Source organism: Oncorhynchus nerka, linkage group LG9a (assembly GCF_034236695.1).
Source record: "Oncorhynchus nerka isolate Pitt River linkage group LG9a, Oner_Uvic_2.0, whole genome shotgun sequence".
Taxonomy (NCBI): domain Eukaryota; kingdom Metazoa; phylum Chordata; class Actinopteri; order Salmoniformes; family Salmonidae; genus Oncorhynchus; species Oncorhynchus nerka.
The window spans coordinates 23,136,345-23,151,289 of record NC_088404.1 but is presented as its reverse complement, the minus strand read 5'-3'; the positions used below and the strand labels follow the sequence as shown (position 1 = coordinate 23,151,289).

The window sequence follows — 14,945 nt, the reverse complement described above, 5'->3', positions numbered from 1 at the left end:
CCAAGCAACATATCTCATCAGCCACCTGGTGGAAGGAACTTTGTGGATCTGAGGCTCTTTCCCCTGTTGCCTCCATCCTCCAAATCCCACCAACATCAGCTGCCTCAGAGCGCAACTGGTCCTTGTTTGGGGACACACACATCAAGGCACGCAACAGGCTGACCAATACAAGGGTTGAAAAATTGGTGGCCATCCGAGCAAATTTGAGGCTTTTTGAGCCTGACAACAAGCCATCCTCAATAAGGTTGGAAAGTGACAGTGAAGAATAGGCCTCAGAGTCTGATGTTCAAGAGGTGGACATTGAGGAGGTCCAGGGAGATGACATGGGAGCCTGAGAGGAAGACAACGAAAGCTTTAGTTTCTAGACTATGATTTTACTGATGTATGTAGAAAATGTTTTTGGGAGATGTGATGGATCATTGGGGATCATTCAATATTCTTTCTTTTGTTCAGTGAAATCATCCCATGTGAAGACTAATTTAAATCAAGTTCAGTTCGTAAGTAACATTTTATTTTTTTATTTCTCCTGGAAGGATTTAATCATTTGCAATTGTCTACTTATGATAAGGTCAAAGGTTTATGTTTCTGTCTCCATATAATATGGTAAATATATCCAATGCAAAAAACATCTACATTTAAATGGTATTAATCTTAATTTGCATATATTTTCGTTAATTCCCATATGTTCCCGTTAATTCCCATACATTCCTGTTGATTTCCACAGAAAGTTTCCCCAAAATATTCAACCGTAGGGATGTCCCAAGAATCCCAGATAGCATTGGGTGCTGCTGCTTCCAATTATTCAAAAACTAATTCTCTCTACTGACATGTTGGCACATACACTTACATATAAGAGGCAGACTGGCACTCTGTTTTTCAAAAGGTCTTCTGTAAATTATTCATCCACAAAGTTCTTTCAGACGCAGATAATAATGTCATTACTAAGGTAGAGTGTAGTAAGCGGACTAAGACCATTATCTGAGGGCAATGGAGCCCTCCCCTGAAGTAATGGAATGAGTCTAGTTGGATGTGAAGTGTTTGAGTGCCGTGGTGGCAGGAGCCCAGATCCACAGTGGTTTTCTTGACTTCTGAAAGTGATAGACTCCCCTGACCAGGGCCAGAATACAGAACGGGCACACAGGGCACGCGACCCGGGACCGATGACCCCACAGATAGCATGTGATAGCAAAATGTGTACAATTGCAGTAAATGGGCTTTAACACTTTAAAATGATCTATGCTTCATGGCAAAATAGGAGGAAATTATCTTTAAAACTGTAACATTTTCCCTCAGCCTCATGGCAAAATGTAAACAATAGCATGAGATAAAACAGCACATTTTTCTCTCTTACCCATGGCAGAAAGTGTAGAATTGCAGGAATTTAGCTTTAAAACTGCAATATTTGCTCTCAGTCTCATGACAGAATGTAAAGAATAGCATTATAAAACTGCAAATTCTTCCCACATAATGTGTTAGAGGCTAGTGTCCCGGGGCCCCAAATGCGGTAGACTAGCCCTGAGAGCAATGATGCCTTCATGCACGAATTGCTCTTAGGGAACCATGGTCAATATCAGTCATTAATTTATGGGGAGTTTGTCATGTCTATTCTGATGAAGAGCAGCATAATCTGCCATGCACCTATTTCTGTTTCAGCTTGTTTTTCATTTGTACTGTACAGAATTCTGATTTATTTGTCTACTGTGGTTGTTCTCCAGACACCAAGGACTGAAGAGGTCACTTGAGGGTTAAGGGGCTGTGGTTTACACTAGCCAAAATAATGCTCCTCCCAAATAACAAGACAACATGTTGAAGTCCAAATCTGACTGGTCAGTGAACAGAGGTTGACGGGGACACATCCTGTACAGTGTCTTAACCTTAAAAAACATCAGATTGCACGTTCCCCTTTGTTACGGATACAGTTATCCTGTGTGTGTGTGTGTATCCTGTGTGTGTGTTTCTTTTCTCTCCTTCTCCCCTCACAGGTGAAAACCATCACTCCCCAATTAGTCAACAATCAATCATCAATCAGAAGACACACCTCCTACTACTTCCTACCCTATCACAGTTCCTTCCCCATGGTTTAAAAACCCCATCATTTGTTTGTTCCCAAGCAATCTCTAGCTCAATCTCTCGCTCAATCTCTCTGTAAATGCCATGTCTGTAGGTCTCTGTGTTTCACTCTCGCTTTGTGTCTTAACCTCTCTTTTGTTTAAAGCACCTCCATAGCACTTTGTCATCACCTGTGAGTATTGTTTTTGGCTATGGTGTTTGTTTGTTGCTGGTGGGAAAAGGGGAAACCAAGACAAGTCGCCCATGGGCATACACTACCCGTAGGTGAACTTTGTTAAATACACTAGTTAGAACTGGGCGGACCACCCACTGTATTTTTGGTTAGTTAGTTAGCTGTTGTTAAAGTAGGCTAGTCTAGCTTAGGGGTGTTTTGGATGCTTATTGTTTCTTTCCTTGGGTCCAGCTCAGCCCCTTTTCCTGCTCCCCCCATTACCGTGTGTTTATAAATAAACCTAGAGTTTGACGGTAGATTTCTGTTGTCGTGGTTATTTCGTGCACACTTTTACTTTGTCACAATAATAATTTGCATGAGTTATGTTACGGGTCTCATTACCATCCCCCCCTAGACTGTCGGGCCAAAAGGGATTCGTAACACCCTTTCACACAAAGGACCCATCATTCCGCTCTTGCATTCTGAGTGTCTGTGCTTAGTGGAATTACCTTTTTCTCTGTCATTCTATACACCCTGGAACATTCTCTTCAGGCATCTGATGTTGAGCACAGCAACTTAACAGATTTAGGGAAGGATCTCAGCATTTATTTAATTAATGTCTCCAATTAACATTCATTCAGAGAGTCTGAGGTCCATTGCAGCACAATACAACTCACTGAACTTTAGCAGATAGAAAGTAGTGGAGTTTTATTCTGTTTTTGTGGATGTTCCTGAGTAAAATATTCCCTGCTGTTTTGGGATGCGCTGTCATATTTCACATGAAGTGAATTGCACTCATTGTGTGTCATTTCCCGATGGAACATCAGTAAATAGATAATACCAGTGGATCTCAGCTTGGCAATTCACTGGCAGCGGCTAAAGGCTGCTGTTTTCTTTACATGCTTGACATGGCAATTGTACTATTTTCTGCTTGAGAGTAAAAGTTGAGGAATAAAAAATTGTGGTGAAAAAAGATTACTGCAGTACCCATATAGATGACCGCTCAGTCCCCTGCTGCTAGACCATCCCCATTACGAAAGAAAACAAGGACAAAGATAAAGCTGCACAGTCAGATTGGCTGCTGAAAGCACAAGATAGAAAAGAAGCACTTATTGTTTTTAACAAGACCAGATCAATATCACTGACATCCATGAGAGTGAAGTCTAAATCTTAAGATGTATGTGCACCGAGGAATAGAACAAATGGATTGAGTTGAATGCTCACATTAGATTTTTTCCTCCTCTGTCCTCTGATAATATGTCCAGAAGGGATCATTTTGGATCATTTTCTCCTGCTGAGCTATGGGCTGATCAGACAGGCTTTTCTCTGCTCTCCCAGCATTCATTGCAGGTGACTATCAGAGTTTTACAGGCACACCTGTGTAGAATGATGTATCTTCTGCTTTCCTCAGACAGACAGATATACAGACAGAAATTTATCATTTACATTTGAGTCATTTAGCAGACGCTCTCACCCAGAGTGACTTACAGTAAGTAGTGAGAGCATACATTTCCGTACTTTTTCGTACAAACCTCTGGTCAATACTGTTATCGTTGTCTAGGAGAATAGGCTCTGTGAACTCACCTCTGGGGCACCATGGGAAAGCTAATGGCAGCTGAGAGATGAAAATAGCAAATAATATAAATGTCTGCATGATTTAAGCTTCCCGCAGATTGTGAGGTGAATGCAAACAGTGTTATGTTCTCCAGAGTCACTGCATTGGGTTTTTGAGTTTTATCATCATTCAAGTATGCCCTTCACCCACTGTTTCTCTATGGAAGACTTGACTTATCTGCCCCCGCCCCATGAAGACGTTATTGTGTATTACTATTCTTTCCAATCCTTAGCAGCAGCCACAGCCAATCCGCATCATCCAGTCTCAGCGAGTGCAGCCAACCTCGCTGCCCAAGCCTGTGCCCTCCATCCACCATGTCCCACAGCCGCCCCACGCTGCCTCCCTGCCCAGCTGCCCTGGCCGGGGAAAGATGGCCAAGTTCCTCAACCCCGAGGAGATGACCTCCAGGGACTACTACTTTGACTCCTACGCCCACTTTGGCATCCATGAGGTAGGGCTGCCCTGTGGCTGTATGTAATGTATCAAGCATCTCAAAGTGGTAGTGCTGATCTATGATCAGCAAAAGATTAGACGGGGTTGCTTGAGTTTAGATGAGCCTTCCTACTCTATATTATGATTATGATGATTATTATTCCTACTTTGCGATACCATGTAAATACAGGCCCACTTCTTACCTACTGTGTCTTTACATGACTATGTAAAGTTTGTGTCACAATAGACTGGCCCACTTTAGAACATATCACAGTAGTGCATCTCATCCCCAGAGATGTACTGTGTTTCAGGGAGGAAGATGTCAGAAGGGTGCAGAGCATCTTTCAAGTTAGACCTGTGAGATGAGGTTTATTCTGTGCCATTTTTAGAATGTAAGTCAAATGTGTTTTAATCATTTCTGCTCTGTAAATGTTTCTGTCAGAGAGAGAATGGCTGAAATGACTTAAGAGGGATATGCAGTAACGCATTGTTTTTCACTGTGTACCAGTGTGTCTGAAATGGAAGGGTAGGATTACTGCAGATGAATATCTACATAGCCTGTGCAATTATGATTTTTATCCATACTACACGAATCTAGATTTGGACATCTCCCACCCTGACATCAATCATTTTTCACTGAGCAGGAGATGCTGAAGGACGAAGTGAGGACGCTGACCTACAGAAACTCCATGTACCACAACAAGCACGCTTTTAAAGACAAGATCGTCCTTGATGTGGGCAGTGGGACTGGTATCCTGTCCATGTTTGCAGCCAAGGCGGGAGCCAAGCACGTGTATGGGGTAAGAAAAGCTTTCTCCCTCCATGCACACTGTCCGGTCCATTGCGACCAACAGCATCAGGAAATGCTGTGAAACCTAGCCTGACAATCTGCTCGCTCTCCCCAGACTGTCTTTGTGTGTGTGTGAATTTGGACAAATGTTCTGCCAATACCGAGGCTGTGCAACACTAACTTCTCACTGCCTGCAAGTTGCAACTATATCGTTCCATCCGTCATTCTATTTTCTTGTTCTATTGGTTTTGATTTCCCATCTATATTCTACTGCAACCTATATGCAGTTTCCCGTCTTTGGTTTTATTATGCTCTCACTGTGAGCTCTGGGGCCATGCCGTTATCAGATCCATCACTTAGACTCCACCAGAGAGACAAACCCCAGAGAACAGATCTGGGCTCGAGGCCAACTGTGAACTCTTCCATACAGAACATCATCCTGTCAGAGAGATGGTCTTTCACAGAGAAAAGGAACATCTAATGTTATTATAAAAAACAGATCAAAGACCTTTCATACAGAACATCAAACCTGACATCCCAGTATCAAAATGGAGGATCATATCTAAGCAGTGGTAGACTCTAAATCACACAATTGGAGTAAAATCCTGTATCACCATTGCTGAACTGATAAGCCACAGTCTAGGAGTTTAATTAACAGGAAAATCACACCCAACTATAGCAGTGATGACGTCTCTGCTACTGTAAGTCCTTCACACTAAATAGTTTAACAGTCCTTATGCAGATGTTTTCCTGCCTTAAAGGCTACCTAGTAGAAGTTATTCCTAAGAGGTAGCTGTGTGACTATGGGAGACTATCTCCAGGTAGGAGGAGCTGTGTGACTGCCTGTGGGTGATAGGTAGTGATGCCTCCTGGCCCCAATGAGAGCTGAGAGATGTGAGGGGCATATAGATCTCTGTGGGAGAGAGTGCCCATTCAGGAATTGCACTAAAAGTAGATATATGTCCCCGTCTTGGGCAAGTGGAGAATTCAGTGCACACACACACACGCACACAGGCTACACAAATCAATGGCATACTCTCCTCCACATGCCGTTATACAGCAGGTCAGGCCTTGGGGAACAGATGTGGTGGCAGGCTGGCAGATGACCATCGGCACTGGGGTGTAGAGGGCCAGGCATTCCCCAGGTGACAGACCCAGGACAGCGAGGCACAGAGCGGGCAGGCCTCAGCTGGGTCCCTCTACCCTGGCTTTACGAAGGGCCCAAGCATTAGCCAGCTCCACCCTGTTGCCCTGTCCTCTCTGTTTTCCAGAGTTCATTACAGATTGAGATCACATGGGTGGTGTAGAGCATGAGTCCCCTTGTACACCTCAGACATACACATCCATAGTAGGCTGTGGAGCATACATGGAGTAAAAATCGATACCTTCAGAATCCTGACACTTTTAAAGTTCAATATTGATCAGTATGACTGTGTCCCGGGGCCTGCTTTATTAATGTGAAGGCTTTCAATGGAAGTCTCCACAGTTGATGGATGAGTGCTTTCATTGTAGAAGAACGTGAGCTGTTGGGCTCTCCTGGTGGGGTTCCAGACTATGGGCCTCAGCCCCCTACAGTGTGGCCATGGTGAAAGCCAGACAGGGAGAGTACCACTGACAGGGGGAGAGATGCTTTTTTATACAGGCAGAGAGCAAAGTGTGAAAATATGACATTTTATTGAGATGCCTAACTCGCTGTGCTTTGTGTCTGTGTGAAAGGGAGAGAGAGAGACAATAGCGAGATAGAGAAGGCGAGAGGTTCTTCAGGTCCTGCTGAACTTGGGTTCCCGAGTGGCGCAGCAGTCTAAGGCACTGCATCTCAGTGCTAGATGTGTCACTACAGACACCCTGGTTCGAATTCAGGCTGTATCACAACCGGCTGTGATTGGGAGTCCTATAGGGCAGTGCACAATTGGCCCAGTGTCGTCCAGGTTTGGCCGGTGTAGGCCATCATTGTAAATAAGAATTTGTTCTTAACTGACTTGCCTGGTTAAATAAAATTGTACATTACCTGAAGAACACAGCTCTGACAGCTGAGCACCGGAAAGGACAGATATATTATTATATTATATTATTTGTTTCTACAACTCTACTGAAGAAGACTTCAAATCAAATTTGATTTGTCATGCTTTGTAAACAACAGGTGTAGACTACCAGTGAAATGCTTGCTTATGGATCCTTTTCCAACAATGCAGAGTTAAAGGTAAAGATACAAAACTAAATTGTAATAGTGACACAAGGAATAACGAATACAGTGAATAACGAATAATAATGAGTAAAAATAACATGGCTATATACAGGAAGTACTTGTAATGTCGATGTGCAACGGTACTAGGTAATTGAGATAATGATGTATACTCAACAAAACTAAACGCAACATGCAACAATTTCAAAGATTTTACTGAGTTACAGTTCATTTGTAAGGAAATTAATTAGGCCCTAATCTATGGATTTCACATGACTGGGAATACAGATATGCATCTGTTGGTCACATACAGTGCGTTCTTGTCCTAGTCCTCCTCAATGGCTGTGCGAAGTTGCTGGATATTGGCTGGAACACGTTGCCACACATTGATCCAGAGCATCCCAAACATGATCAACGGGTGACATGTCTGGAGAGTATGCACCGGGACATTTTCAGCTTCCAGGAATTGTGTACCAATCCTTGTGACATGGGGCCGTCCATTATCATGCTGAAACATGAGGTGATGGCGGCAGATGAATGGCACGACAAGCCTCCAGGATCTTGTCACGGTATCTCTGTGCGTTCAAATTGCCATTGATTAATATGCAATTGTGTTCGTTGTCCGTAGCTTATGCCTGTCCATTCCATAACCCCACCGCCACCATGTGGCACTCTGCTTACATCAGCAAACCACTCAACAACATGCCAACAGGCGGGTTATGGTAGAGAAATGAACATTACATTTTCTGACACTAGCTCTGGTGGTTATTTCTGCAGTCAGCATGCCAATTGCACGCTCCCTCAACTTGAAACATCTGTTGCATTGTGTTGTGTGACAAAACTGTATAATTTAGTGGCCTTTTGTCCTCAGCACAAGGTGCACCTGTGTAATGATCATGCTGTTTAATCAGCTTCTTGACATACCACACCTGTCAGGTGGATGGATTATCTTGGCAAAGGAGAAATGCTCACTAACAGGGATGTAAACAAATTTGTGCACAAAATGTGAGAGAAATAAGCTTTTTGTGCTGATGGAACATTTCTGGGATCTTTTATTTCAGCTCATGAAACATGGGACCAACACTTTACATGTTGTTCAGTGTACATATAGGTAGGGGTAAAGTGACTAGGCAACAGGATAGATAATAGATAGTAGCAGCAACGTGTCAAAGGGTTAGTGTGTGTAACTGAGTCAGGTTTGTAGGCCTCCTTGCTCGCACACGCTTTTTCAGTTCTGCCCACAACATTTCTATAGGATTGAGGTCAGGGCTTTGTGATGGCCACTCCAGTACCTTGACTTTGTTGTCCTTAAGCCATTTTGCCACAACTTTGGAAGTATGCTTGGGGTCATTGACCATTTGGAAGACCCATTTGTGACCAAGCTTTAACTTCTGACTGATGTCATGAGATGTTGCTTGTATATATCCACATAATTTTCCTGCCTCATAACGCCATCTATTTTGTGAAGTGCACCAGTCCCTTCTGCAGCAAAACACTCCACAACATGATTTTTCCACCCCTGTGCTTCTCGGTTGAAATGGTGTTCTTTGGCTTGCAAGCCTCCCCCTTTTTCCTCCAAACATAACGCTGGTCATTATGGCCAAACAGTTATATTTTTGTTTCATCAGACCAGAGGACGTTTCTCCAAAAAGTACGATCTTTGTCCCCATGTGCAGTTGCAAACCGTAGTCTGGCTTTTTTATGGCGGTTTTGGAGCAGTGGCTTCTCCCTTGCTGAGCGGCCTTTCAGGTTATGTCGATATAGGACTCGTTTTGCTGTGGATATAGATCCTTTTGTACCTGTTTCCTCTTGTACCTGTTTCCTCTAGTATCTTCACAAGGTCTTTTGCTGCTGTTCTGGGATTGATTTGCACTTTTCGCACCAGTACGTACGTTCATCTCTAGGAGACAGAATGCGTCTCCTTCCTGAGTGGTATGATGGCTGCGTGGTCCCATGGTGTTTACACTTGCGTACTATTGTTTGTACAGATGAACGTGGTACCTTCAGGCGTTTGGAAATCGCTCCCAAGGATGAGCCAGACTTGTGGAGGTCTACCATTTTTTTTCTGAGGTGTTGGCTGATTTCTTTTGATTTTCCCATGATGTCAAGCAAAGAGGCACTGAGTTTGAAGGTAGGCCTTGTGATACAGTGAATTATAAGTGAAATAATCTGTCTGTAAACAATTGTGTCATGCACAAAGTAGATGTCCTAACCAACTTGCCAAAACTATAGTTTGTTAACAAAAAATGTGTGGAGTGGTTGAAAAACAAGTTTTAACTTGTTGCGACGAGCAATCCCGTATCCGGGAGCGTAATTATAGCCTCAAGCTCATTACCATAACGCAACGTTAACAATTCATGAAAATCGCAAATGAAATGAAATAAATACATTGGCTCACAAGCTTAGCCTTTTGTTAACAACACTGTCATCTCAGATTTTCAAAAAATGCCTTTCAACCATAGCTACACAAGCATTTGTGTAAGAGTATTGATAGCTAGCATAGCATTAAGCCTAGCATTCAGCAGGCAACATTTTCACAAAAACAAGAAAAGCATTCAAATAAAATCATTTACCTTTGAAGAACTTCAGATGTTTTCAATTAGGAGACTCTCAGTTAGATAGCAAATGTTCAGTTTTTCCAAAACGATTATTTGTGTAGGAGAAATCGCTCCGTTTTGTTCATCACGTTTGGCTAAGAAAACCCCCCGAAAATTCAGTCATCAAAACGCAGAACTTTTTTCCAAATTAACTCCATAATATCGACAGAAACATGGTAAACGTTGTTTAGAATCAATCCTCAAGGTGTTTTTCACATATCTATTCGATGATATATCATTTGTGGAAGTTTGGTTTTTCCTCTTGAATCACATGGAAAAATACATGCAGCTGGAGATTACGCACCAATTTCGACGGAGGACACCAGGCGGACACCTGGTAAATGTAGTCTCTTATGGTCAATCTTCTAATGATATGCCTACAAATACGTCACAATGCTGCAGACACCTTGGGGAAACAACAGAAAGTGTAGGCTCGTTCCTGGCGCATTCACATCCATATAAGGAGACATTGGAACACAGCGCCTCAAAAATCTGGCTCACTTCCTGTTTGAAGTTTCATCTTGGTTTCACCTGTAGCATTAGTTCTGTGGCACTCACAGACGATATCTTTGCAGTTTTGGAAACATCAGTGTTTTCTTTCCAAAGCTTATCTTGTTTAAAATGGGGAATGTTTTTCATCCAAAAATTAAATACTGCCCCCAGAATTTCAAGAGGTTAATGACTCCAACCTATGTGTTCTTCCGACTTCAACTGTACATCTCGCTGTTTTTGCTATCTATCATCAAGACCGGACTGCAGACTGTGGTAAGACTAAGGGAGGAGGGGTGTGTCTATTTAACAACAGCTGGTGTGCGATCAATAATATGAAGGAACTCTTAAGTTTTTGCTGACCTTTGTTAGAATACCCCGTTATACATTTACATTTAAGTCATTTAGCAGACGCTCTTATCCAGAGCGACTTACAAATTGGTGCTTTCACCTTATGACATATAAGCTGAAGACCATATCTTTTACCAAGGGACTTTTCATCTATAGTTTTCGTAGCTGTCTATTTACCATCACAAACAGTTTCTTCAAGTCCTGGACTTCCAGTGCCAACTACTTTCTCAGAACTCATCTGTTGGACGGCGTTAGAGAGCAGCATATTCCACCATTGTTGTTTTGATTTGTCATCCACACATCCGATGCACAATAGTGCCATTCTTAAGTATTTTTCAGTTAATTAGTTTTCCTTGGTGATCAGTGATATCGGTGTCAAAATGTTTGAAGTGATGTTTGTTTTGTTTTTTCCCCAGATTGAATGTTCCAGTATATCGGAATACTCTGAGAAAATCATCAAGTCTAACCACCTGGACAGTGGTAAGAGCTGAAGCTGATATTTAATAGGGGATTAACCACATATTCATGCAAAATGTTTACTCAGCCAACAGCCAAGTTGCGATTTAAGCTCTAACAAAATAATAGCATAGACAAAAAGTAGCATCAGCAAAATCAATCTTTCCAAAGCCCTGCCTGTTAAATATGGATGGAGTAATTGTGTGGACCAGCTCATTTGCAACTTCCAGTGTGTTTAGGGAAGCTTTTGGAAAGCCAATGACAGAGTGGTAACTGGTACCAAGCCTGGGAGTGTTCATTTTCATGCTGACAAAGACTTCTGTTCTCTGAGAAACTATATTCAATAACTCCAGGTAGGAGAAGAAACGTGATTGTCGCCAACTCATCTCAGCCGGAGAGAGATTCCACTTATTTTCTTTAGCCTCCAGGTGAGCTGATTTATATTGAGAACATTATGGACTGGCTGTGTGGCTCTGTATAGGGATAGCCACCACTTAGAAAACATACAGTGCATTCGGAAAGTATTCAGACCCCTTGCATTTTCCACATTTTATTATGTTACAGCCTTATTCTAAAATGGATTAAATTAAAGATTGTCCTCGTCAGTCTACACACAACACCCCATAATGACAAAGCTAAAACAGTTATTTTTTATAAAAATAACAGAAACCTTATTTACAAAAGTATTCAGACCTTTTGCTATGAGACTCGAAATTGAGCTCCGTTGCATCCTGTTTCCATTGATCATCCTTGAGATGTTTCTACAACTTGATTGGAGCACCTGTGGTAAATTCAATTGATTGAACATGATTTGGAAAGGTACACACCCGTCTATATAAGGTCCCACAGTTGATGGTGCATGTCAGAGCAAAAACCAAGCCTTGAGGTTGAAGGAATTGTCCGTAGAGCTCTGAGACAGGATTTTGTTGAGGCACATATCTGGGGAAGGGTACAAAAAATGTATGCAACAAGAACACAGTGGCCTCCATCATTCTTAAATGGAAGAAGTTTGGAACCACCAAGCCTCTTCCTAAAGCTGGCCGCCTGGCCAAACTGAGGAATTGGGGGAGAAGGGCCTTGGTCAGGGAGGTGAACACTCTTACAGAGCTCCAGAGTTCCTATGTGGAGATGGGAGAACCTTCCAGAAGGACAACCATCTCTGCAGCACTCGACCACTCAGGCCTTTATTGTTGAGTGGCTAGATGGAAGCCACTCCTCAGTAAAGGCACAGCACACTTGGGATTTGCCAAAAGGAACCTAAAGGACTCTCAGACCATGAGAAACAAGATTCTCTGGTCTGATGAAACCAAGATTGAACTCTTTGGCCTGAATGCCAAGTGAGATGTCTGGAGGAAACCTGGCATCATCCCTACGGTGAAGCATGGTGGTGGCAGCATCATGGTGTCGGGATGTTTTTCAGCGGCAGGGACTAGTCAGGATTGAGGGAACCGTGACGTGAACGGAGCAATGAAAACCTGTCAGGACCTCAGACTGGGGCAAAGAATCACCTTCCAACAGGACAACAACTCTAAGCAAACAGCCACAAGAACGCGGCGGCAGGGTAGCCTAGTGGTTGGAGCGTTGGACTAGTAACCGGAAGGTTGCAAGTTCAAATCCACGAGCTGACAAGGTAAAAAAAAACCTGTTGTTCTGCCCCTGAACAGGCAGTTAACCCACTGTTCCTAGGCCGTCATTGAAAATAAGAATTTGTTCTTAACTGACTTGCCTAGTTAAATAAAGGTAAAATAAAAGAACGCAGGAGTGGCTTCGGGACGGTCTCTGAATGTCCTTGAATGGCCCAGCAAGAGCCTGGACTTGAACCTGATCAAACATCTCTGGAGAGACCTGTAAATAGCTGTGCAGCGACGCTCCCCATCCAACCTGACAGAGGTTGAGAGGATCTGCAAAGAAGAATGGGAGAAACTCCCAAATACAGGTCTGCCAAGCTTGTAGCGTCATACCCAAGAAGACTCAAAGCTGTAATCGCTGCCAAAGATGCTTCAACAAGGTACGTTGAGTTAAGGGTCTGATTACTTATGTAAATGCCATATTTCAGTTTTTTATATTCATATATTAAAAACCTATTTTATAATTATAAAAACCTGTTTCTGCTTTGCCATTATGGGCTATAGTTTGAAACCTCCCCCGATTTAATCCATATTAGAATAAGGCTGTAACGTAACAAAATGTGAGGGGTCTGAATATTTTCCTAATGCACGGTATGTGTAGACAAAGCGCATACTGACTGGAAAAGGACTTTAAATTTGTTCAACTTTAATCTCAAGAAGAGATATGTTTTTGTGGCTACAACAGTACTTTGAGCCCACTATTCAGTCATCATTAAAGCGTAAATCTGATTTGATCTGAATGTCAGAAAGAACATGTTGTGTAAAGTGAATAGAAATGTCGGCTGTGTGCTGTAGCCAAGGTCACCTAATTTTCCATGATGCACTCTATTCCTTGAAAAAGAAAGGAGAGCCGCACACTCTAGGAGCTCAGATGCAATAATGTAATATTATTGCAAGCTGTCTTCAATCATCTGTCGAATGTTGGTTATTAAATTATTGCATCTGAGCTCCTAGAGTGTGCGGTTCTCCTTTACATTTTTAAGTGTTCTACACCGCTAGCCAGCACCTCGCCTAAATAGGTGTGCGTTTCTTTCGCCTCCAAATTACACTGTACTCCTTGTCATTATTGCGTTACCCAAAAGCACTTCAGCCTAGCTTGAACAGAAGGGGAATCAGTCACTCAAGTGAGGAACTTGATTATCCAAAAACGTTTTCCTTAGCCTAGGACACTTCAACAGGTGACTCTCCCAGAAAAAAACTAAAGGATCTTTGTTTTTATTCATGGGACCAAACAGACAGGCTTGCGTTTCAGCATAAGACGCCTTCAGCAGAGCCTGAAACTCATTGGTGTGATCAGAGCTAACATGTTTGTCTTTGTGTCATTTGTAAGCGCACTTACTCTACAGATGATCTCAGGTAAATGTGAAGATAGCCAGATGGAGATTTTGTTGTTTGTCAACTGGTGCAATACATTTGGAGCAACACGGGTTTGTCTCTGTGTAAGGGGGAGTCACACAAGGCACAGGGCCTTTTGCAGGGGTTGGATTTAGTGATTTGTCAAACAAATCAGTTCAAAAAGTAGGTTACCTTTGAACATTTATCCAAAATAACAGTGCACTGTGCACCTCCGCCAACTTTCCTTCAATTCACAAGTGGCTGAAACATCTCACTGGAGAAAGCATCCGAGCGAGCGAAACGGCCCCCTCTGTCTTACTATATGTAGCCTGTGTATCTGATGCTGTCTGGCCAAAAAAATAGTATGACATGCAATAATCTTTTGGTCCAGACAGCATCAGATACATGGGCTACACAAACATGTCCTCTGCCTTGAAGACGATGGCAGTATTTTACTAAAGAAATGTGTAAGCTCGAGTCACTGTGCACCTTGCTGCTGGGTCTCTCTTTGTAGTCCGTAATAGCCGGTGTAGGATTCAATCTTAGTCCTGTATTGACACTTTGCCTGTTTGATGGTTCGTCTGAGGGCATAGCGGGATTTCTTATAAGCGTCCGGATTAGTGTCCTGCTCCTTGATAGCGGCAGCTCTACCCTTTAGCTCAGTGCGGATGTTGCCCGTAATCAATGGCTTCTGTTTGGGATATGTAAGTACAGTCACTGTGGGGACAACGTCATCGATGCACTTATTGATGAAGCCGGTGACTGAGGTGGTGTACTCCTCAATGCCATTGGATGAATCCCTGAACGCATTCCAGTCTGTGCTAGCAAAACAGTCCTGTAGCTTAGCAT

General features: G+C 42.8%; 1 protein-coding gene across 1 annotated transcript in view; it reads left to right on the top strand.

Moving 5' to 3' along the window:
* The window catches only part of LOC115134072 (protein arginine N-methyltransferase 8-B-like), a 34,078-nt gene that overhangs the window by 4,278 nt on the left and 14,855 nt on the right, over positions 1-14,945 (top strand). Inside the window, exons 2-4 of the mRNA XM_029667658.2 lie at positions 4,069-4,287; positions 4,913-5,068; positions 11,094-11,157. Coding sequence (XP_029523518.1) covers positions 4,069-4,287; positions 4,913-5,068; positions 11,094-11,157 — 439 coding nt within the window. The remainder of the gene's footprint in view (positions 1-4,068; positions 4,288-4,912; positions 5,069-11,093; positions 11,158-14,945) is intronic.